This window comes from Rhodamnia argentea, chromosome 8, assembly GCF_020921035.1.
Source record: "Rhodamnia argentea isolate NSW1041297 chromosome 8, ASM2092103v1, whole genome shotgun sequence".
Lineage (NCBI taxonomy): Eukaryota > Viridiplantae > Streptophyta > Magnoliopsida > Myrtales > Myrtaceae > Rhodamnia > Rhodamnia argentea.
This window is the reverse complement of record NC_063157.1, coordinates 2,071,871-2,096,702: the sequence shown is the minus strand read 5'-3', so window position 1 is coordinate 2,096,702 and position 24,832 is coordinate 2,071,871. Positions and strand designations below refer to the sequence as shown.

Genomic DNA, 24,832 nt, shown 5'->3' with positions numbered 1-24,832 from the left:
AAAAGTAACTAATCATTTTGAGAAATTAACGGTTATTGAGATGTTTAATTGAGAATGTTTCTTCCGGTAGAATTCAATAAATAGATTGTTGAAACTGACTTGTCATAATTGGAAGTTGCTTATGATGTGCAAAACAAAATGCCTAATATTTTGAAAAATCCACAACTTTAGTTTTAGTTTCAATCCTATTCAAAACTTTTTCTCGTTACATAAAAAATATTTCAAACTTTTGATCCAGTTTCAATTTTACTCTAATTTTTATAAAAAGCAAATCTACTTTAGGTGCAGTCTCGACTTTAAATTGATTTTTTTTTTTTGGTAAGGATTAAATTGATTTTTTTTAGCATCATAAAAAAAACTGTCAATTTTTACTTGAATCCTTTATTTGCATCCGTTAATCCTCCTCCCAAAATCGTCTTTAATGATGTAGCCTTTCAATGTTATTTCACTAGCTTTTTTCCAAATTTCATATCCAATTAACGTCTTTTAGAATTGAATTTCCATGCCATCTAAATGACATCTTATTGGATATGAAATTTGGGAAAGAAATGGAGCAATTAGGATTGACTTTCTTCTAAATTGCTCTTACTCTTAAGAGATTCATCCTTCCATCTCACTTCGAGATCTTCGATTTTGCACTCAATTTTCATTCTCTCGTGCTATGGAGTCGTCTATCTCTTGAAGGCGAAGAGCTCGCACTCAAGACGCTTGCTTGGCTCAAGACGTTGGAACAGCTCACTTATGAGTTTTTCATCTCTCGATTGTCAAAAGTAATTGTGGTTATTGAATTTATAAGAGCATATCTGGAACTTAAATAAAAGTTGATGATTTTTTATGAGATAAAAATAATTAAGGTAAAATAGTGACTAAATCTAAAATTAATGATTTTTTATCGTACAAAAAAAGTTTATGTTGGAATAAAGACTTGGCCTAAAATTGTGAATTTTTTTAGGGTATTAGACCTATATAATAGTTACTAGTTACTAATAGTACGTACTTCTTCAATATAAAAAATTTACACCCACACAGTAAAATTTATTTTTCTGTATCAAAAGTTACTTGCCATTCAGAAAAGTTGGTACCTTCTCGAGGATTCTTATTAAAATCTTGCATAACAATATTTAAAAAAAATCGAAAGATTTCAAGCGTTTCGTGTTAGTAATAATTGAAAGCACATAGCTTCAAATAATTAAGCTATCGAGACAAGAATAGATCAATCACATTAGTAATAATAGTCATCAAATGATAAGATAAAAATCTCATCAAGTGTTCATAATCTCACCTTGATGGGTTTTTCCATCTCGAAAGCTCAGGGGTTAAAGAGAAGGATAAAAGAAAAAAAAACAAAAACCGGTTTCTCAGAGTTAAATAAAGCTCGTAACCGGGGGTAGTTTAGGAACATCAACTGATCAAGGGCACGCCCGTAAATAACGTTAACCCAAGTGGGCTTGGACGTCTTCCAAGAAAATCTTCGAACGAATTTAGGGTTTCCCTATAAATAACACTCTCTTTCGCTCTCTCCCCACGACGCAGATCGACCTCTCTGGTTCCTCCGAAAGCACTCGAGCCGACCGGTATTCATTTGCCGTATCCATCGTCTTCGACGCCTCCATGCACGTTCTCTTCTAGCCTTCGAGCTGATTTTGTTTGTGTTGCAGAGCCAAGAAGGGGCAGACGGAGAGAGATGGCGACGGTGCCGGGACAGCTGATTTGGGAGATAGTGAAGAAGAACAACTCGTTCCTGGTGAAGGAGTTCGGGCGAGGGAACGCCAGCGTCCAGTTCAGCAAAGAGCCCAACAATCTCTTCAACCTCAACTCCTACAAGCACTCCGGTACGGATTTTGAACGATTTCGAGCGTTGAACTGTTTCGTCGTGATGAAATTCCTTTTTGTGACGCTCTGGCATCCTTTTGTGTACCGTCGGATGGGGGAAAAGTAGAGTGGAGCCAGATAGATCTGGTGGTGGTTTCGTTAGAGGATGTGGGAAAGTGGAGATCTCGAACGTTTTGTAGGTTCAGTTGGAAACTGATTTTAGTTGTTAATAGATTGAATGTGACATCCACTGTTGGTGACCGTGCCAGTCGAATGATTCCGTGAGAATGTCGTTTCTTGTGACGGATGGGCTTAGGATTGTGCGGGGAAGTCTCTTCATTTTGACAGTTTAGTGCTTTTAACTTCTGGCGAATATGAGTAACTATTTGGAGCTAGATTGATTTTTCTCATTGCTTTGTGACGTTTTACGGGGTTTCAATAATAACTAAGAGTTTGGAAGTTAACGATTCTTTTGTTTTTTTTGGGTGGAGTTAATTGTTTTGTTGATTCAGTTTGAAGATGTTACTTGTGGCTGTCTTACTTGTGTTGCGCCTGAGACGTGCTTGCTGATTTTGGTCTAAGGGATTTCTTTTGGAGAATATGTGGGTTGAAGCAATCCCTATTCTTTTTCATCTGGCAAAAGGATTATAGACGAAGTTTTGTGAAGTTTGTGGTCTTTTGTGAAGTTTTTTAAATATCGGGTGCGTTTGTTTGAGCGATATTTTCTTTCAAGAATCAGTTATCTAGACTTTCACGCATTTTGTTTGCTGAAAATGATGAGTTGACAGAAAACAATTTACATTCAAATAAAACATGCACCACACTTGCTCATGATCATGGTTTATTAAATAGATCGATTTTCTTAAAGTCAAGAAAATGAATCCCCTATCCTGGAAAAAGAAAAACATTTTCTAGGAAAATGATTTTCCGGAATGCATTTTCCTTTATTATGAAGTTTTTCCCAAAACATTGATGAATTCCTTAACCAGAGAAAGGGAAAAACATTTTCTAGGATAGTTTTTCAGAATGCATTTTCCTCTGTTATGAAGTTTTTCCCAAAACAGATTCGTCCTTAGCGAATGTTGACATTGTGTTGCAATATGATCAATCCTTATGGTAATCACTTGGTCTTAAAATTTTGTGGAAACCAAACTAAATGTTAACTTGTTTTTGTTGGACACGTCAGGGTTGGCCAACAAGAAGACAGTCACTGTTCAACCAGTGGGTAAGGAGCCATTTGTGTTACTTGGCACCACCAAGACCAATAAGCAGAATAAACCAGCAGCTTTGCTTCACAAGTCTGTCATGAAGAAGGAGTTCCAGAGAATGGCCAAGGCTGTCGCCAACCAGGTAATCCAATATTAATTGCAAGTGGCTGAGTAATGGACTTGAAATTTATATAAAATTTGCATGGCAGATTGGCCATGTATGGTTAGCATACTTGGATGGGGTGGTGTAATAAATTTCCAAAATGCTAAGTCTTTTTAAAAAATTTACCTTTTTTTCTCACTCTGTCCCTGGCCATGTTAATTATTCTGGCTGTGATGAAGCATTAACACGTAAGAAGAACCTTCATTACTTGGTTTCTTCAATGAAATATACTACGCTTGGCTTCTGAGCTTGAATGTATGAGCTTTGCAGGATTAGCATGGAAAGTTTATTTCTTTTAGAGCACGGTCAATCTTAACATGATAAGCATGTTCAATTATACTAGACAATGATAAGATGTATGTTGATGCCTGTTATTGATATGTTGGATTCTGAATAGCGGACATGAAGAAGTTCTTTGTTAATTCCAGCAGTGATGAAGCATTAATGTGTAAGGAGAACCTTTATTTGGTTTCTTCGAGGAAATATAAGTACGCTTGGCTTCTGAGCTAAATGATTGAACTTACTTGCACAGTTTTCTTTCTTTTAGTTATGATATGATTGATCTAAACATGACATGTTTAGCATTTTACTCTCTGTTTATCTTGAATGCAGCTTATAAACTGCTAAGTGTATAATTATCTTACTCCGCAATGGGAAAAAACATTCAAAAGAACAATTGTATGTGAATGAGCTGCTTATGCCTGTCTTTGGATGTTGCCTGCTGAGCGTTGTAAAATTTCACCTATGGCAGGTGGGAGATAACTACTACCGCCCTGATCTGAAGCATGCGGCACTCTCGAGGTTGAGCGCTGTGCATAGAAGCCTCAAGGTTGCAAAATCCGGTGTCAAGAAGAGGAACAGGCAGGCTGTTAAAATCCGTGGCAGGAAGTGAGTTTTGATGGAATCAGAGTCCACTTTTGGTTTGGAGTCTTTCAAGAAATGGTTTCGTTTGCTGCCTTTTTTTCCTTGAACTTCTTATGAAAATGTATTTTTTATCGAGACATCATCGACACAGGTTAGCTGAAGAGGAACTTAGTATTTTTGGATCAAGTGCTTTCCTTTTTTTTTTTTTACCCCCCTCCCCGTGATCAGCGATTTGCGTTCGAGAGTTTTGTTCCTGGTTCAAATGCTTATCATCACTTGGCTTTAGCTGGGTTGTCTAGGAAGTTAGATTTCCTGCACCTTTTGCGCACACCTTGTCTAGGCACGTGGTTATTATACACATTAGAGCTTTGGTGAAGAAGGAATGGTCTTCGAAAGAACTTCCACCTTAACTTTTTCTTGATATGTTTCGTGCGTTCACGTCTTTGTTCAAACTCTGGTGGCATGACTTGTGTGTAATCTGTGTCTTCCTTGGAGGCGTAGACTCAACGCATGTTTCTTCCTTGGCCCTCTTTTCGGTTTGCATCTAAAGCCCGTACGGACCGCGACGAATGACCTCCCAATTGCACTAAACTATTGGAAAGTCGAATTTGGAGAGGGATTGATTTGATTCTACAGTAGGTCGCGCGATTCCTACAGAATCGGCCCCACCAGAATCTGATTAATCGTTTAGTTAATTGTTCTTAATTATCCAGGCTGAGGCTATTGGAATTCTTCTGGGACACGGGGTAATTTCCCAGAAATTGGTGGTCAGGAAGAAGTATAGAAATTCGATGCTAAATAATATTCCGCAAGGTGCTGTCTTCACCAGCTGGACAATGGACTTTCCATGTTGGGGAAATAGTCGATGGCTTAGGCCCCAAGTAGTGGAAGTTGTCTAATACCAGACATATAAAACGTGGAATCAATCTAACAACTCATGGTTTTGCCACGAAGTCAATAATCAACGTCCAAATCAATCTCCTCACCAACTATTCTAGCAGAGATTTCTTAATTTTAGAGGGGAGAGGATGAGGGGAAGCAGCCTTTTAATAGGGTTCGGTCTCGACGAGTCGTGATTTAATCTTAAGATCCCGAGTTCCTTAAGCCGTGAAACTTATGCACCCGTCTTACCGGGCAATCTCAGGATCAAAGAATATTCTATATTTTCACACGTGTATTAGATTAGATCAAGCATTCCGTCTAAAACATTAACCCAATGTGTGCAATTTTGAAAAGTCAAGTCAATGGGAATAACTTGTGTGCACGCGATGTTGATGTGGTACGAGCCTATATAAAATCATCCCGTCTTCAATATTGGCCAAAGCTTTGTAGCTTTGTATCCACTTCCACCACCACCACCACCACCATCATCATCATCATCTTCTTCTTCTTTTCTTCTATAAAACATTCAACAAAAACCCCCGAAGCGGAGAAGATAAGGAAAGAGAAGCAAGAAGATAACGAGCTTCCGGCACCATGTCCGTGAAGAAAACTCTCTCTCTAAACAGAGAGAAGGCCGGCAAATCTGCCATACCCGCCAATAAAACCCTCTCCCTCAACGCCAACAACAGAGTGTCCTCCTCCTCGGAAGCCACGGGTGCTAGCAATGATGCTGTTGTTGCCAAGAAGAGGCGCACGGACAGGTGCTTCTCCTTCTCGTTCATGGAGATAAACATCGAAAAGCCGGCGGGCTCGACATCGCTCGAGGACGTTGACTCGAACAAGTTGAAGGCCGAGATCAAGCGGTGGGCCAAAGCCGTCGTGAGGTACGCCCGCCAGGTGAGCGACCGCTTCGGGAGGTCGAGCTCGGGCTCCAACGTTAGTGGCTGATCATGTATGCTGGAGATCCCAAGTGATTGTTTTCGTCAGGGAGGGAAGACAGAGATGTACCTCAAAAGAGAATTGAAGAGGAGGAAAGTGATTGGATGACGGGACTCGAGACAAGGTGATGGATTTTGCGTGTACATAATTTGGAAACGAATAACGATGTGAATGAGATTATGGAAACTTTGATTCTCGGAAAGGAGAAGTTATCGGTGTTTGTGGATTTGTGTTAAGCAACATGTGTTTCGGTTCGGGTTGACCGAAGCCACTGTGATTTCCGGTTGTTAAACTATTGACCGAACATGAAAAATACCCGGCCCATTTCGGGTCGGTTCGGGCATTTTTAATGTATGTGATTTGGTTTCTAGTAATTTGTAAAATAACATAGCAGTGTCATATGCAAGAAGGCCGACCATCTATTGTGATTTTCAGTTAAAGATATAAGGGGTTGAACGCATTCTTCCCCTTTTAGTGGCAAATCTTGTTTTACAATTTTTTTTTTTTTTTGGTGTGAATGGCCGTGTTTTATTAGATTTTCTCAGTAATTACTATTTGAGCGTTAACGAAGCTCTACATATTACAACGTGGAACTGGCCATGACAGATCCCATTCCGGTTAAAGTCTAATGCATGTTTGGTTTTATTTAGTCTGGGTACATTTAGATTGATTTTCACATTTCACCTTTTTACTTTTTGGGTTTATCAAAATGTGGAGGCTTACATGTGGTGACATTTCTTCTTGTAAATTTGAAATGCTTGAATTTTTCACAAATTGTAAAAGTTAACACGTAGTTTAAAATCCAAAACATTTGAAATGTAAACATTTCGAGCTTTGTCGAGATCGAATCGAGGTCGACTTAAATCCGAGTCAACCTCGATAGATATATGAGTTGAGCTCACCACCGGCAGAGCTCGACGGTTCTCGGCTCATCGGGGTTGGAGGCGGGCGGTGACAACACGGCTAAGCATCGGCAGAGCCTGTTGGGCATGGTGGGTGGGTTAAGAGATTTTGGGCAAGTGGGTATTCCTTGGGGGTGAATTTGAAATGGTGGAAGGGGCAATGACAAGTTCATAAACGGGACCATATGTTAGATGCGACTTGGGATGTTAATCATATGTTTCTAACATTGAAGGTGCGAATTGATACGTAGTTGAAATGTGAGTATGCTATTTAATATTTTCTCCGGAAGAAAAATAAACTTGGGATAATAAAGACTTGAACAGTCAACATGTTCCGAGGCACTTATTCCGATGTCGCCTTCTTCGAAAAAACAAAAAAAACACGTATTTGAATTATACGGACTCGACCCTCTACAACCTGTTCCGATATCATCCTTCTTCGAGGCACTTTCCCCCCTTGAAGTCCTAAATTGAACTTTTCAACATGTTTCGGCCTTATGAAATAATGATCCGAAATTCTTATCATGCTATAAGGTAAGATATCGATTGTATCCGATTGTGATTATCAATTATGTGTACTTTATAGGAATTTAATTTTTTGGCAAAAAATTAAAATCACATAACTCAATTTCATTAATTTCATATATCCATTTAAATATGCATTTTTTTTGGTCGGGAATTTGAGTTCGTTCATTCTTTTGTTTTTTTTGGGGACATAAATATGCGTTTCATTGAGAAAAGAGAAGTTGCATACATTTCTACAGGGGCATAATGGTCTTTACACGGGGATCTCTCAGCACGGAGCGTGTGCATGTAAACGTGTGGGAACCTCGCTTTCCTCCGAAGCTTCTTCCCTTGCGAAAAATCCCCGAATCACATAAAATCGAGCTCGATCTCGCTCTTCGATCTCTCTCTGCGCAAGCCCTAGATCGATCGATCGATCAATCTCACCTGAGGCCAGCGATCCCGAGCCATGGGGAACACCGAGAAGCTTCTGAACCAGATCATGGACCTCAAGTTCACCGCCAAGTCGCTGCAGCGGCAGGCGAGGAAGTGCGAGAAGGAGGAGAAGGCGGAGAAGCTGAAGGTCAAGAAGGCGATCGAGAAGGGCAACATGGACGGCGCCCGCATCTACGCCGAGAACGCCATCCGGAAGCGCACGGAGCAGATGAACTACCTCCGCCTCGCCTCCCGCCTTGACGCCGTCGTCGCGCGGCTGGACACTCAGGCCAAGATGACCACGATCAACAAGTCCATGGCCTCGATCGTCAAGTCCCTCGAGTCCACTTTGGCTACTGGTATATTTGCTTTCGTGGGCTCGATCATTCTGTCGTTGTTGCGTTGCGTGATGTTGACTCTGGACCGTATTTTACCTGCTTTTGGATTAGCTCTTACGTTTGATCTCTGAATTGAATCTGGCTGTCACAATGAGTTAGTGTTATCAATTAATCTGGAGTTATGTCATTTTCTTTCCGTTTGTTTTAATTCTTTATCTTGTTATGGGATCATACTAATAAGGTTTGATCTTGCTAATGTGATGTTGAGCAGCACTTGCTTCCATATGAAAGATAAGCTAAGATACACTTTTGGGTTATTTGACCATGGTTGTTAAAAAATTCGTGATCACAGATCATGGCAGCCAAGTCCAATTGAAGGAGTTTCTTGTATAATTCTAGATAACATGGAATTGTTTGTTTGGATTAGAATTAGCTGGAGACTATTTATGTCTTGCCCGCTGAGAACCTTTGGAATCACAAGTACCTATATGTTGTCTGTAAACCTAGAATGTTAAGGAGTGGTTTTATATTGGCAATGCGGAGTTTTTTGTTTTCCTTGTTCTTTTTTGTTTTCCTGTTTCTAGTTGGAATGTTATCGTGTTGCAGCTGGTTTCCCTTGCATCATCCCTAAATGCAGTGAAAATTCGAGGAAAAAGTTTGCGAATGTCATTATTGTTCAAAAGGAAAGGGATGTTTGTTTACCCCAAAGATGTTGTGCTGTTAGGGCATTTCTAAAGAGAGATACTTGTTGTCATTGACTTGAGTAATGACTCAGCAGGAGGAATTTCTCATGGGGAAAAAAATCATTAGCGGAGATCGTTGTTCCAAAGAATATTAAAAGAACTAATGACAGCTATAGTCCATTGCATGTGGGAAACCTCGGTTATAAAAAATAAAAAATAAAAAAATCTAAGGACAGCTATCTATCGACTTCTCCTGTAGCCTTTGCCAATATTTTCTAGGCTACCTTTCTCCCTTTAGCATAAATTGAGCCTTTGCCAATATTTTTCTAGGCTACTTTTCTCCCATTCAGAATATATTGACTTTCAAATGTCCTTGCGTATACTAGAATAGCAGTAAGGTTAGTGAGTGTGAGAGACGGTTTTGAAGTCCAAAACAAAAATGCCTTGAGTGCCACCAGCATTATATTTTATTTGTGGCGGGGCCGGGGTTTTGGAAAGAAGAAGGAGGGGGGGTGTGAAAGTGGGAGCTGTTCACAATCTGGGATCTATTGGTGCTTTGCAACGGATGGCTAAGAATAATGTCTCTGATGCATATAGAATGAACTTTTATCTGGATGAGCATGTTATAACCGACCTCAGCTTGTCTCCAACTCATGTGGCATGGGCAAGTGTGCTGGAGTTGCCCTTCCAAATCTACTTTTTTCTCGATTCATGCATCTGGTGATTCTTCACAGACAATGAAACGGATGAGATGACTGGGGGTCTTAACATGTGAGGGGTGCTTATATCTTGTCAAATCCATTTTGAGATTCTTTGCCTGTTATATTGGTTTTCACAGTTTCTTATCAATCTGACTCTACAAATTTAGCCATTGACATTCCACGTCTCTTTCATGGGTTATTTTCCTTTTATAAGTTGTTAGAAATCCCTTGGATAAAGGAACAGCAGTATTGACTTGCTTGAATCTGCCCTGTCTAATTGGAATGCTTTATTTTTGCAGGTAATTTGCAGAAGATGTCAGAGACAATGGATTCATTTGAAAAGCAGTTTGTGAACATGGAGGTGCAGGCAGAGTTCATGGAGAGTGCGATGGCTGGGTCAACCTCACTTTCCACTCCAGAAGGAGAAGTAAACAGCTTGATGCAGCAAGTAGCGGATGATTATGGACTGGAAGTCTCTGTCGGTTTGCCACAGCCAGCTGCACATGCAGTTCCAGCTAAATCATCAGAGAAGGTTGATGAAGATGATCTTTCAAGACGGCTTGCAGATCTCAAGGCCAGAGGTTGAGATTTCTAAATTATATGAGAATGAGATGTCTTTAATGTAAAACACATGTTGGTATGGGGAATCCTGTTGGATGTATTAAGAATCTTATTATTCCTGTGTACATGTGACTGGATTCGAACCCGGGTTCCTATGAACCTTGTGGTATCTAGCATCTACGCTTGTAATATTAAGACCTGAGTTTTATCTACTCTGCAAGTTTCTGTGTTTGTCGAGTTGTTTCAAAGGGTCAAAACGGTGAGTTATTAATGAAATTCCTTGTCGACTTGAGACTTTTTATTTGATTGTATCGAAAGGCCCAATTTTTTTTTTTTTTCGTCATGTAATCTTTCTCTATAAAGTCGGTTGATTAGGATAAAATTTGTTCCCAATTTCTTCTTTCCGAATTCTCTTTATTTTTATTCCTATCCATATATTAACATGGTCGATCCAGTATTGTTATAATTTTCATGGAATAGTTCTCCCAAAAGAACGGTGATGGGAACTATATACCTCGATTATCTTTATAGCCCGCAAGAATGCAGGTATGGGTACATAAAAGTAATACCGTGAGAAAATTCGCGTCATAGCTGCTGAATAGACGGACAACTCTCTCCTCGAATCATACCATCCCAGGAGGGATGTGTTTTTGCTTCTTCGGTGATGTTTAAGACAGCTAATTTTATTTCCTCCTTCAATTGGAACTCCGGATGATTGAATAGCTATGGATACATATTCTTCCAGTACTTCGTGACCATCTAGAATCAGGATATGCTAGCGCTTGTCTTCATGCTTCATCACCATGTTACCATATTACCTGTTATGTGAAGGACATGCAATTGTTTTTGGGGATTAGATCCCTACCTCTCTTCTCGTGTAAAAATGATCTGTGACATTGCATTTTAATAAGCCCTACCAAAGGCAAAATATTCAAGGTATAAAACTTCAGAAAAACTCTAGTAAATGTTCTTCCCTAAACTTCCGTCAAAATCCAAAAACTTCCGATGCTAAAGCTGACAGAGAATCTAAAGCACCAGGAGCAAACTTCCTAGCAAAGAGGAAACAAAGCGAATAAGGTCGATCATTGTAACTGCACGAGGAGTTTTCCAGGATTTTCTTGAAAAATTCCTTCGTGATATCGGCTTCGCCAAAAGTAGCAGGGTGCGGACCGCCTCTCGACCAGTCCACCCAAGTGATGCTTCTATTTGCCAGGAGATCCGGAGATTGGATGGTTAGCATCGTAGGGAAGTAGTGTTCATCCACATAACATGTAGGTCTGCAAAACTTCTTGAACATAGGGTAGTAGGTCGAATCTTCTATTATGTCTATGGCGAGTTCACGATTCACTTCAAACCACTGAGAACCTTTACGCCACTCGGTAAGGTTGATCTCTGGTGCCATCTTCTTGTTGTAGCGTCCTCTCCCATAGGGTCCATCTTCATCGAAAGATCCAATGAAGCTGTACTTGGATCGTGATATGTAATTATAGACTGTTGTGAGGTTCTGGATCGGGATGCACGATTCAGAGACGAGGATGAACCATTCGTTGGACATGTCAAGCAGGGCGTTTGCCAGGAGTCTCCTTTCTGCATCACACATGCTCATCAACCCCCACTCCACCACCTGATCAGCACAAAGCAGAGAGAACACCAAAAGTGCTTTATTGCTTGACTTACAGAAGTTACTTTTTGATAAAGTAAGTGACTTCTTGAAGGACCGATGGAGATTATAAAGCTTCTTGAAGATTGACATTGACTAGAACCTAACAAAAGATTCGAGAACAACTTTCGAGACAGGTATAAAAAGAAGCATATGCAGAGCATTGAGTTGAAGAATTACATCACACAGCACCACGTGCTTTTCATAGTTCTCTTTGTTCCGGTCACCTACTTACTCACCATTTTCCATCAGATCAATGGTGCATAGCCTTCTCAGTGAGAAAAGGCAGCAAAGTCTATCCTTGCTGACCACTCTCAAATTCCTATAAACATGCTTATGTCTAATTTTTGTGTTTGATTAGTTCAGGAGTTGCTTCCCTTGTTATATTACTTACTCTAATAACAGAACTAAGTGAAATGGTACTGAACTTTTGCGATAAGTTTTCATACAAGACTCTGCAATCTGTAGAGTTTTCCAGGCCTGATTCTAAGACACAAGAGGCCTCATCTTCTGCATGATCTACACTGACCGAACGACAAACTTGCTCAGATCACAGCATGTACCTATTTGTTGCCACAGAGAAACCGAAGGGTGTCCTCCAGGACATAATAGCTGGTCCAATTAATGACCTATGGTCATCAAGAAAGTCTGAATAAGAAAATGCCAAGTAAAATGCCCATTTTTATTCTAGCCAGCCCAGTGTCAATATACAATCTTCCCTTGAACAGAATGGAGTTGAATGAAACTAACCACACAAGCCAAAGGGATTTTATAGCTAATCCTACTTCTACAAAGTCGCTTTTTGAAGTGAAAATATCAGCAATCAGATGAAGCAACTTATGCAAAAGCTTTCACAAATTGTGATAAAGCGCTAAAGCACAAAAAAGAAGGATTCATGAAATGCCAGCAAATTAGAGAGAAACATGAGATTTAGACATGCAGGAGAAGCAAACACAACAATCAGTGCATTTCAATAAAATGTGATAACAGCATGAAGCATATACATATAGATATCACATTGCTTAATTTTGCAGTTAATCATCAAGCAAAGGCACAAGACATTAAAATTGCAAATTACCTGGCTTGGGATTTGTCGCTCATAGAACACTGATGAAGGTGGGAATTCAGCACCATACGAAGGTAGGGAGTGGATGTAGATCGAGTACAGCTCTTTATGCCCCTTGAAAAACCTCTCCCAAAGAGGGGCAAACGGCAATGGACCTTTCACCAAGAACATGAAGGCAATCTTGGGAACTCTCTTAAGTGGATACGTCTTCATCAGAGGCACAAAAGATGCCCTCCAAAAGAGCTCCTCATCGCTCATGGCATGTAATAAACTTGACGGGGTGCTAAACCTGCTCTCTATACTAAATGGCTCTTCAAGGCAGAGGAAAGGTCTACTCTTATGTACAGGTTGATTTTGGACTCCAAAGTATCGTATCGTATTCATGCTTAAAATCAACAATCCAAGACCCACAAGCACAAACAACAAGAAATAGTGGAGGAGTCTCCATGGACATGCCCTGGGCTGGTAATTCCTGATTACAGATGAAGGGTCTTTTCCTTCATCTACATTCACTATCCTTTGGAACATTTTTGACTTGATTTCCAGACAAAATTCAACCAAGATATCATAAAAAAACCTGTGAAAATCTATATCCCTTCTCCAAAATTTCGAGATTTTGCCCCTATAAACAGCAGTCTGCGATCAATTAATACCCCCAAAATGTCTTCTTTCTCCGGGTTAGTTCTATATATAACCCGAATGGAATCAAATCTATTGTATTGAGACCTTTCAACGGATCCTGTCTATTTGTACGAAAGGATCATTGATTTCTTCAGCCATCAAACCAATCGGATACCAAACAAAGAGTATCAGCACCAAACCAAAGATCATCTATCCAAAACTTGATTACTTTAACTCTCCCACAAGGAGAAAAGAAAAACCCAACACCTGTTTCTGCTAAATCGGAAGCTCTCCCACGCAGAGATGCTCAAAGACAGGAAAGAAGAGGAAGCGGAAGAGGCACGGATTACTACCAAATGGGGTTCATCATTAGAGCATCGAGATTGGACCGGCAGGCGTGGAAGCCAAAGATCAGCTTCGGTTCCTGAGCAGCCCAAAGCACAAGCAGTTGACTTGACTGGGGAGGGCCATGCCCTGTTGATTCGGGTATGCGTGCTCGAAACTTCTAGGGACGTTGTAACTAAAAGGTCAAGTCAAACACGAAGCTGAAGAGAGAGAGAGAGCGAGAGAGAGAGAGAGAGAGAGAGAGAAGCGTGGGAGGTGGTCGGGTGGCGGAAGACAAATCTAGGACAGGCTCCTTCTCTCTTGCGTTGGGAGGTGGTCGGGTGGCGGAAGACAAATCTAGGACAGGCTCCTTCTCTCTTGCGTTTTTTCCATGACTGCTGTCTGAATCTCAGGAAAATTCCTGGGCTTCCATTGCTTGGTTCCATCTCCAATGGGCTGCGTCTAAGTTTGTGGTCGGCGAAACTACGGCTTGCCCGCCTAGACTGGTCCACGGTGGGACAAGTCGACTCATGAATTTGCAGCAATTTTTGCCTCTGTGTTTTTTTTTTTTTTTTCCAGTAATTCCATTTTTCCACTTTCTAAATGCTAAATATAATAATTGTTAACTCATAGTCATAACTACTCAAGTTGTGATAATCCCAATCCCGTATTGTTTTCTTGTCGGGTATTTAATACCACAGAAGAAAAATTACTTTCTTGGTTAATGTTAAGATATCCACACATGGCCAAGCTTAATCTCTAGAAATCCTCCGTGCCTTCTTGTTAGCTATTGCTCGAGATTTTCAAGTTAAAGACCTTTTTAGGGCTCCATTTATTTTACAAAAAATGAATGATTTTTGATAAATATTTTTTTAAAATTAATCGCTTTCGTTGTTTGAAATGATTAGTTAATGGTAATATTTTTATTATAAATAATATTTTATATTTAAATATTTTTGTGAACGATGAAAATAGTTTTTGTTTATTCGTTTTCATATGAAATACCGGCGATTGTTTGAAAAAAAAAGTTTTTAAATTATTTATTTTTCGTGATTGGTGCACTCGCTAGACCAACCAGAAATGCTCAACGGGCTTTTTAAAATGGGCTTCGCATTTTCACTGGCCCGAGCCCGCCCATTACACTGGCATGTGAACTACCGAAAATGCCCTCTATCCTCCGCCTTCCGCCCCTCCGCAATTCATCGCCCCTCCAAAATGTGCACTTCGCACCCTCTCACAACCGCATTCCGCGCGATGCCGATGACCACCGCCATCACCGCCGTCCCTGCTCACTCCTTCAAACTCATCACAACCACTCTCTTCCCTCGCCCCCTCCTCCGCGGCCTTCGCTCCGCCTCCGCCTCCGCCTCCGTCCCCTCCTTCGAAGACCACCCTTCCCCGCAACAGCAAGCTCGCTCCACTTCCTACTTCCCCAAGAAGAACCAGACCCTCGAATTGGAGTGCGACAGCTTGGCCTACAAGGGCAAGGGCATCTGCAAGGTCTCCGGCACCGGCTTCGTCGTCCTCTGCGACCGCGCCCTCCCCGGCGAACGCTTCGTCGGCCGCGTCACCCGCAAGAAGGGAAATTACGCCGAGGTATGGGTTTCTTTTAGCTCGCTAAATTCAACTGGGAAACCTTTCGGTGAAGTTTTACCTTCGTGAGGCGTGTCTGGAAATGTGCAGGTGACTAAGTTGAGGACGATATCTCCGCATTGGGACATTGTGGATGCCCCCTGCGAGTATGCTTCGTACTGCGGAGGCTGTAAAACGCAGAATTTGTTGTACGAGGCTCAAGTCAGAGCCAAGGAACAGCAGGTCCGAGAGTTGATCATTCATGTCGGGAAATTTCCTAGTAATGATCCGGAGTTTCCCACAATGATGAAGCCCATCGTTCCCTGCGATATCCAATTCCACTATAGGAACAAGGTTGGTAGTCGATATTGCAACTTCTTGTCGCTTGTCATTATACTGGACATCTTTTATGACTCGTTGGCATCTCAATTTCAATTAGTGTTTAGCTAACGGATAAAGTCATAGCTTGCTTCATGTGTTAAGGACAGAATCCATTGAACTGGGACAGAAATTTTATAAACCCTTCCCACTAAGCCGGGTCAGCTAAATGATCAGAAATTGTTTCTTGAGCTGAACTTTCATGAAATGGGGATTCTTTGCTTGAGAATTGTCCTAATTTTCCCATCTATTGGGAGCTGTCTTCTGCAAATGCAACCTTTAATTCGACTTCAGGGAGTCATAATGCCATGCTTTTTTGGGGCGTGTGTAATTTCAAACCGTAAAAATGTTGTTGGGCGATACTGTTATTCTTTTCTAATTACGGAGTTTATTGGCTTCAACTTTTGGCATGACGTTACCACGCCATTTGCACGATATCATTATCTCAATCACTTAAAACTGTGACAAACCTTGTTCCATCTCTGAGTGAATCTTTGTTCTTTGCATGATTTCTGATTGTACTGTTACGTTTTACTTTCACAGATGGAATTTTCATTTGGCTCTCAAAGGTGGTTGCCACGTGAATTGTTTGAAGAGAATAGCGATGATTCTGAGAAACATGCTTTGGGACTGCATGCACCTGGCTTCTTTGATAAGGTCCTGAATGTTAACAAGTGCTTACTACAAAGTGACCCCGCTAACAAGGTATGCTACAGAGGCTGTTGAAACTTCAAATGGGTTCTTTTATATGATTAATGATTATTGTTGAATCAAATATAAAGTGAGAAGAAGCCACAGCCTACCATAGAAAGGGAAAATTAAATACATTAACAGTTCTAGCCAGAATTGGATTTGTCAGCTTTACACGTAATGGGATATTTACATGCATGTAGTTTAACATCTTATCCAACAAAAGATATTCGAGACCTTGCAATTTATCTTTCTTCTATGCTTGTCTGGGGGCACGTTTTCTTTTTCAAGTAGTTGCCAAGTTATAAATTTACAGGGGCTGCATCTCTCTTGTGATTGAGCTCCTACTTCAATGATTGCTCTTCATGTGGTTATTTGCTTTGAACTGTTGAGATTCGTTTCACTGATTAAACAAACAAAATCTAAGAACTCTTTAACTAATGCTCAAAGACTTCTTTCCATTTTTGCATTTCTGCTTGTAGGTTCTTGCAGCTATACAAGACTGCTGGAGAGATCCCCAACTAGGTTTGTCTCCTTATGATGTCCACTCTCATGCTGGATTTCTTAAGCATCTAATGCTTAGAACTGGGAGGTAGGGGCTGTAGCGCAGAAGCTTTTTCACTTGTGATAGTTTGTGACCAGGATCGAAGCATGTGATGGTTAGTTTTTTAGCTTTTTCACTTGTGATAGTTTGTGACCAGGATCTAAGCATGTCATAGTTAGTTTTTTTTGAAAAAAAAGGTTTTATGGTTCATTGACTATGAATAATGAGGTCGCCAAAAAAGAAATCGGGAGAGCACAAACTGTCCAAGCTTTACCTGCAGCCTCAGTTAGATTCAGGCATGATACCCTTTTTCGTTATTGGGAGATCAATTGCTCTCTTTAGCATCCAAGGAACAGCTCTTAGAGTTGTTTTTTTCTTTTGGAGGATAGAGGGGCGATACGATCAGTTTGCTTGCAACCGTAGTTTTACATTTCCTTTTATGAATTTTTTTTTTTTTGGTAAAGGACCATTTACGAATTATTCATTTTTATATTAGCTGACAATCAATTATTGCAATGACTTCTCATGAAGTTTCTCTTTTCTGCCTATGAGTGGGTATGGAGAATAGCTTTTCTCCATTATTTGGTTATTCATATAACTGCATGCCATGGAAATCCACTGAAGCGCAAAAGTTGGTTCTAGTTTCCATAGAAATGCAACTGGAATTCAGTGAATTTGTCTGAGATATATTTGCCATAATGTTTTTCAACACTCTCTGTGTTTGGATCCTTATATCTCCATGGTAATATGTTTTGGTTTTCCTATCTTTATTTGGTTTTATATATGTTCAGGGACATTGAGACTGGTCAGCCGGAGGTCATGGTTAATTTTGTGACATCATCTTACAAGCCCGAGTTGCTGAAACCCTTAGTAGAGGAGATTTCATCTTTCCCTGAAGTGGTTTGTCAGCCAACTCTTCTATGCTAATTTAATGAGCACATTTCATGGTTCTTTTATTAGGTTGAGTAGAGGAACTTTCCAACATTGTGTGAATTATGTTTAGAGTATCCAGTTTGCTAAAAGCATGGCCAACGCACTGGATAAACGTCTCCTTTAAAGAATAGGTGGTCAGTTTGGATCAGATAAAAAAAATTTATTCCTAAACAATGGTTTTACACATTTCTATCATTGGAAGTTCTTTTTCTTTCTCCGAATGGACTGGATTTTCTTTTTCAGCCATGTAAGAAGTTCAAAGAGATCAAATAATTCATGTTTTATAAATACTTAAGTAGTATGCTAAACTGAATTAGTGGCATAATAGCCTGTTGCAAGCAAGAGTCAACATTCCTCTGCATTCTTTCTTTTTCATTGTAAATATTAGGCTAGAACAGCATTCAGTGGCCCTTCCTCTGGCTCCGAGTTTTCAGTTTAACAGTCTATGCATTTATGCTTCTAATTCTTTTTAATTTTTTTAAGAGTATTTATACGAGTCAGTTTATACCTTTAAATGGCAGGTAAGTGTTGTCAACAATGTGAATACTTCGGTGGGTAATACATCTGCCGGAGAGGAGGAATACACTTTGTATGGGAAATCTACCATCACAGAGACATTGAGAGGGCTTACTTTTCAAATTTCTGCCAATTCCTTTTTTCAAACAAATACTTGGCAGGTATCAACACATGATCAATTCAGTGTTTTGCTAACTCCTCTGAGCTTCCATTCTCTTGTGAAAATCTGCTGTGTTTTTTCTTTTTCTTTTTTCTTGTTCTATTTGAAAATTGCTGAGACTTGGTGCATTTCAGGCTGAGGTTCTATATAAAATTATTGAGGAGTGTGCGGGTCCTAGAGGGGATGGCTCAGAAATTGTGCTAGACCTATTCTGTGGAACAGGCACCATTGGTCTGACACTTGCCAGAAGGTACAGATATTTGTCCATTGTGATAATTATGTAAAAGAACTCGAAACAATCTGAGACTGTCCTTTTCAGGGTTAGACATGTTTATGGTTACGAGGTTGTTGCTCAGGCCATCTCTGACGCTTGTCTGAATGCCAAGCTCAATGGTATCAGCAATGCAACATTTATTCAAGGAGATCTCAATAAAATCGATGAAAATTTTGGCAGCAACTTCCCTAAACCGGATATTGTCATTTCAGGTATCTTTTCTGAAATTTTATGATCGAGTCTTTGTTGGTTGGCTTAATGATGGTTCTACATCTACGATTGTTTGTTGGCGTTTATGTTCTCTGCAGACAAGTGGTATGTTCTTGGATAATTTTGTATGTATATAAACTTCACAAGCTAAGTATTTTTCTCTGTAAATACAAATAATTCTTCTCCCACTTTTTAACTGTGATCAATGCTGCAGATCCAAATCGGCCAGGCATGCACCTGAAGTTGATTAAGTTTCTGCTGAAGCTCAAGGCTCAGCGTATTATTTATGTATCTTGTAATCCAGCTACTTGTGCACGAGACCTCGAGTACCTTTGTCATGGGGTGGTATGTATTGAGTCCATCCCACTAGTTGCTCTTGTTCTTAGCTGTCTATCGCTTAATCCTGTGTGTCTTTGCAGAGAGAGCAAAACATCGAAGGGTGTTACAAACTAAAAAGTGTACAGCCAGTAGACATGTTCCCACACACTCCTCACATTGAGTGTGTGTGCCTACTAGAGCTCTGTTAATTCGATGTTGTTACAACTGCATAACTACAAGGATCTCTTGCGGCAAGTATTTTCTCCAGGAGACTGCCCCAGTTTTCTCTGTACTATCTTTTCAGAAGAAGTATATTTCCTTCTTCAGGAAAAAAAGATACGCGCACATTGTCAATTCTTCTGTCTTTTAACAGAAATGTTTGAGAACTAAGTTAGACAACATTGTGGGTGTGCTTTGCAGATGTGGATATAGGATACTGGCCCAGAGAAATCTTCACTTCTCTAAACGGTACCACTGAAGTAATTGGTTTGGAAGGGAGGTGGTCAATGAAGAACCTGATGGTCATCATATAACACCACAAATTGGAAGCGGCTGTTTTCCTCCTAAAGGCTTTGGGAAAGTATCTTTTTTCCGCAATCTTAAACTTGGCGCTGTCAATTATGCAGAGAGATGCAGAGAATCCTGAGAAGTACGTGTCAAGACCTGAATGCTATGATTTACAGATCAGCGAGCACCCCTTGTGCATATGGACTTCATTTTTATGACGGCTGTCTTGGGTTTTCATCAATTGTTCCTCTCCTGACCAGGATGAGGAGATATACGGATGCAACAAGTCTTCTGGGATCTACACGGAAACAACTGCAACCGCCAAGTTCATGGTTACTCGAGCTACAGAAGATTTTTGCTAATTCAGCTATTTATTAATATCTTCGATCTAGCATTCCCCTGGAATTAAGCATCAATTTTGAACCTTCCTGGAGAACGTGTCAAGCCTACTTTTGATATGTCAATTCTCAAGAATCTCTCAATAAGGATGTTTCTTATTGTGCTGAAGGTAATTAATTATTCGTTGACCACTTAACTAAAGGATGAAAAATCAGTCATCCATGTGGCCATTAGAATAATGTGATACACTTATGGAAGTCACTTTTCGGAAGGAACTCAAATGAACAAGGAAAGCCTATCTTGCACTGTAGTTTCTTTCATGTGCATAACAAGTATTGATGGCTGCTATTCCCATTCCAATTTCACTTAAGCGAAACATTCTCCACTGGAGAAATTAGAATGTGGCTCCATCTATTCTAAGTATCCATATACTATAAGATAGAAGAATTAGGGCAGGACACGTTTTGATGGCTGCTATTCCATTCCAGTTTCACTTATGCTTAGGGGAGAAACATTCTCCACTGGAGTATAACTAGAATCTGACTCCCTGTTTTTTTAGTAATATTGGCTACTATCTAACAGTAAAATCCGAGGTAAGGACATTCAATACATGTAAGGATTCTTATTTTCTCATTCCAAGAAATCTATTTTGCAATGGCAAATGCAAGCTATTAGAAATTTTGCTGGTTGGGTGATTTATTAATAATCACTGTGACTTCGCTAAGCAATGGACTTGCTCTAATGAGGGTCCTCGTATCAGAAAGAGGGATAGATCCTGTTAAGCCTCAAGGAGCAGTTAAAACCATTGAGGTAATTCTTAGCACTGCCTTTGCTACTTCACCTTTCTCTTTTTGACTTTCTTCGATCTTGGATGAACTTTCGGAAATGAAGGAATAAGATTATGAAATTGTGCTGCAGAGTCGTGAAGACGGCGAAGTGATGGATTGTATTGAGATATATTTAGGCAACCTTTAATCATTCACTTTTCAAGAATCACACAATCCAAGTTCTTTTTCTTGCTAGACATCCGTTTACAACACAACTTCCAAACGAAACACAAAATACATTTCACCTGGGAGAGGTTAGGTTTCCTATCTCCAATACCATACTTCTACGCCCAAATGCCTGCCTGTACAAACATTAGACTGTTGACTAAGGGTCGACTACTTCACCCATCGACGAGCCAACCAGGGGGACAATTGAATACCCCTGAGTGGTCCATGAATTCACACTTAGCTTATATTATTGCCGATTCAGGTAAGAGCATTTCTTAGTATTACAATCAAAATACACAAGAACTCCAAACTGCAAAGGTGGAGAGTGATCTATCCTACAAATCTGAAAAATAAGGGGTGAGCCGAAACCCAATAAATGAAATTTCTTAGTGTAAGGTAGGAGACCATCTTACGACTCAACTTGGTAATTATTACAATGTGGACAAATATATTGGTGCATGCATAGTTGTAAAGTCTACCATAGAAATATGTACAAAAAATGATATCACATGTGTTTACCTTCTCGTTGATCAGTGGATGGCATCATGCGTTGCACACATTATGATGCACCGTATCTCCTAGTGTTATGTAAACATGTAAGTATGTACATACACATGAACATGCATTGTTTCTTTATTATTCTACATCCCGAAACTCTTGGGGCATTCCCGACACACGGGGCATCCAAGATCACATAACATGGGCATTCCGAAATTCCGGGATATCTTTTGCTAAGGCATCTCGACACACGGGACATCTTCACTTTGAGGCATCCTATAAACTCCACGGGGCATCCCGGATCACATAGCATGGTATCGCGAATCTCCCGAGACATCATCGCCAATTTTATACGGACGACGAAACTTACTTTCCTCTCTCAAATTATAAAATCACGCATGTGAAGCATGATAATCACATAACTATTTTTGTAACCACACTAAATGTCAACATCATCTTCATAATTAATAGTGTACTTACATCTTTTCATGCTCATAAATTGACAACATATCGATATCCCAAACATCAACAACGTGAACATCGATAACTTAAATAAGCGACAACTCAAAGAATTAACCACGTGGATGTTGGCAACTCAAAGAATCGACAACATGAATATCGACAACTCAAAGAATCGGCCATGTGATCAATCAACGACACTTAGCTAGTAAATCGATAATTTATTTGGATTATAACAATATCACTTTGAGGTTGAATTTCACCTGCTTAAGTACAGTACAAGTACTAAAACTTCTGTATGATGCTCACTTTAATGACAAAACTTTTAAAACGATCACTCAAGTGTCAAATTTTTTGAAAAACTATCACTTAGGAAAAATGAAATGAATTACCGATTTACTAGGAGGTATTTTGAGAGAGAGCTTCTTGGCCAAGTAAAGAGAGTCAGTCATCTAAGCATGAAATGATGACGGTTAAAATTCATGATGCAATACATGATATATGGCTAGATTAAACTTAAAGTCCAAGTTAAGGACACGTGGGGTTTAAAATACTTAGGAAAAATGAAAAGAGGTGGCATCCTAACCTTGATTATGTGTCCTATAGTCATCATAGCACAATTTACTTGGTCATCAAGGTTTCAAGTGGCCTACCAATGATGACATCTAACGATTTGCTAATCAATGGCCTTGGATTACCATAATTAAGTCTAGGGAGATCCGATAGACTTTTTTGCTAGCTCTTTAATAACTTAGTAGATAATGTGTCCTCCATAGTTATCTCTACTTGGCTATTGTATCGACAAATGGCATAGTTGCAATTGTATCTTAAGATTTGGTAATTATTAGCCTAATATTGCAATGATTAAACCTAAGCTTGAAGAGATCCAATAAGAATGCTTAGTGTGGCCCTTCTTTAATTAACCGTAGTCAAACCAGATAATACAGAGGATGATGTAAATGAGCAAACTTCTAAAGTAAGCAATGGGTATCTTCTTTCATAAGCTGAAGAGAAAAAACTTCTACACCAAGGTAGAGAGTGACTTATTCCATAGGCTAGACATGAAAATATCCGAATGTCACAAATAATGATTTTGATGTTGGGTTTGATGCATGTCATATTGTACTTCAGTACCACGTATATTGGAGCGAGTCATCTAATCCGATTGAACCGCATACCTATTTGAGCATTTTTCACACTTCGGACTTTTTCTCACCATGTTTTCTACAAAAGTGCTTCCCGATCCTAATTAAGTGCCCAAGAGCCCTTGATGGGTCATGATGGACACAACTCGGCTTTCGGCAAATATACACGACCTTCCTTATGATCACCTTGTTTGCTCTCTGCTCAAGCTTCCATAGGAGGTTGTGCCCTCTTCTGTGGAGCAGGATGTCCCGATCTCTCCGAAATCCTTTGTTACAGATCTCACAGACAAACCTATTCGTGGCTGTCAGAGTCTTGGCAGATAGAACGAAGACTTTTGCATCCGGATCCGATCCAAATAGATGCATAAATTCAGTAAGAAGAAAAATTGAAGAAGAGCAATAATTGGGATTCGAGTTTTACCTAGTTGCCCAATAATTTTCTCTTTTTCTTTAGAAAAGGAGGCAGTGGAGTTATCTAAGTCATTGTGGGTTGTGATGGAGCAAAGTCATATTGTTGAGTTTTGTTGCCGAAAAAAGCATTGGTGGCATCGCTAGAAGCATGCAACGATTCTTGAAACCCCGCCATGGAAGGTGATGATGTTATGGTGTTAGATTCCTTTCCCGTGACAAAAGGAGAAGCAAGAAATGAGGTGTGTGTATATATATATTATGTAAAGATGTACACATCACATATTCGTGCAAAAACTTCATCAATATTGAAAACTTGAAATCTCTTACAATATGAACAAAAGATCTCTTACAATATTTAAATATTACTTGAAATAGTATTTAAATTTTCACAACTTTTTTGCACATCAATTGCACTATAAAAAAAGTGATCCATTTCCTTCCCCCACAATTTTTCTCTTTCAAATAGCACTTTCCCTCCATAGAGTGTCAATTGCACATTTTTTTTTCTTGCCGGTATTTCAAATTACACTCCCATGTGCCGCCCAAAATTTCAACTATTGCCGAATTGTCTATATCACATATACGTGGCAAAACTTATTTGAGAAAATGAGGGAGGACACGACAATCATGTATTGATTACACAAAAGACGCTTTGAGTTGTTTTAGCAGGCAAAATGCTTTCATTTGATTCTTAGCTGACATTTATGTACATTATGATGCGATTATCATCTCAATGTCGCAACATGCTTCTACATTCTTTTGCAGTTTCTCAAGCTGCAAAAGAATGTAGACAACGCAGATGATGATGTAAATGAGCAAGCTTCTAAAGTAAGCTATGGATAGCTTCTTCCACAAGCTAAAGGGAAAAAACTTCTATACCAAGCTAGAGAATGACTTATTCCATAGGCTATACATGAAAATATTTGGACGTCACAAATAATGATTTTGGTCTTGGGTTTGATGCATGTCAAATTGTACTCTAGTGCTATAGATATTGGAGTGAGTCTTCCAATCTGATTCAACCGCATGCCTCTTTGAGCATTTATTTCACTTCGGACTTCTTCCCACCATGTTTTCTACAAAAGTGCTTCCCAATCGTAGTTACGTCTCTAAGATCCTTTAGTGAGTCAAGGTGGACCTAGGTTGGCTTGGGGCACACATACATGTTCTTCCTTATGTCCACCTTATTTTCTCTCTACTCGAGCTTCCATGGGAAATTG

At 39.7% G+C, this 24,832-nt stretch overlaps 5 protein-coding genes, 1 long non-coding RNA gene and 2 other non-coding genes across 8 annotated transcripts; 6 read left to right on the top strand and 2 right to left on the bottom strand.

The window, feature by feature from the left end:
- Positions 1-1,469: 1,469 nt before the first annotated feature.
- Positions 1,470-4,233, top strand: LOC115738034 (60S ribosomal protein L28-2-like). The gene is made up of 4 exons (XM_030670512.1): positions 1,470-1,574; positions 1,659-1,832; positions 2,999-3,162; positions 3,935-4,233. The coding sequence occupies exons 2-4, from the start codon at positions 1,685-1,687 to the stop codon at positions 4,073-4,075; spliced, it is 453 nt and encodes a 150-aa protein (XP_030526372.1). The 5' UTR covers positions 1,470-1,574; positions 1,659-1,684; the 3' UTR covers positions 4,076-4,233.
- Positions 3,348-3,435, top strand: LOC115738134. The gene has a single exon (XR_004015091.1). It is a non-coding gene; the product is annotated as a small nucleolar RNA R24 (small nucleolar RNA).
- On the bottom strand, positions 3,449-23,277 carry LOC125316400. Its single transcript, XR_007199625.1, has 4 exons — positions 23,263-23,277; positions 4,459-4,463; positions 3,714-3,723; positions 3,449-3,572 (listed from the first exon to the last, which is right to left on the bottom strand). It is a non-coding gene; the product is annotated as an uncharacterized LOC125316400 (long non-coding RNA).
- LOC115738135 lies at positions 3,608-3,693 on the top strand. The gene has a single exon (XR_004015092.1). It is a non-coding gene; the product is annotated as a small nucleolar RNA R24 (small nucleolar RNA).
- LOC115738035 lies at positions 5,397-6,067 on the top strand. The gene has a single exon (XM_030670516.2). It carries the CDS (start codon positions 5,524-5,526, stop codon positions 5,875-5,877), a length of 354 nt encoding a protein of 117 aa, XP_030526376.1. The 5' UTR covers positions 5,397-5,523; the 3' UTR covers positions 5,878-6,067.
- LOC115738033 (ESCRT-related protein CHMP1B) lies at positions 7,608-10,223 on the top strand. The gene is made up of 2 exons (XM_030670511.2): positions 7,608-8,068; positions 9,731-10,223. The coding sequence occupies exons 1-2, from the start codon at positions 7,744-7,746 to the stop codon at positions 10,015-10,017; spliced, it is 612 nt and encodes a 203-aa protein (XP_030526371.2). The 5' UTR covers positions 7,608-7,743; the 3' UTR covers positions 10,018-10,223.
- Positions 10,866-13,912, bottom strand: LOC115738032 (glycosyltransferase BC10). The gene is made up of 2 exons (XM_030670510.2): positions 12,731-13,912; positions 10,866-11,616 (listed from the first exon to the last, which is right to left on the bottom strand). The coding sequence occupies exons 1-2, from the start codon at positions 13,244-13,246 to the stop codon at positions 10,978-10,980; spliced, it is 1,155 nt and encodes a 384-aa protein (XP_030526370.1). The 5' UTR covers positions 13,247-13,912; the 3' UTR covers positions 10,866-10,977.
- Positions 14,879-20,373, top strand: LOC115737952 (uncharacterized RNA methyltransferase BT_0643). The gene is made up of 11 exons (XM_048284661.1): positions 14,879-15,259; positions 15,347-15,589; positions 16,157-16,318; positions 16,786-16,895; positions 17,639-17,747; positions 18,302-18,457; positions 18,591-18,706; positions 18,776-18,942; positions 19,155-19,285; positions 19,360-19,513; positions 19,679-20,373. Exons 1-10 carry the CDS (start codon positions 14,879-14,881, stop codon positions 19,465-19,467), a joined length of 1,683 nt encoding a protein of 560 aa, XP_048140618.1. The 3' UTR covers positions 19,468-19,513; positions 19,679-20,373.
- Positions 23,278-24,832: the final 1,555 nt, after the last annotated feature.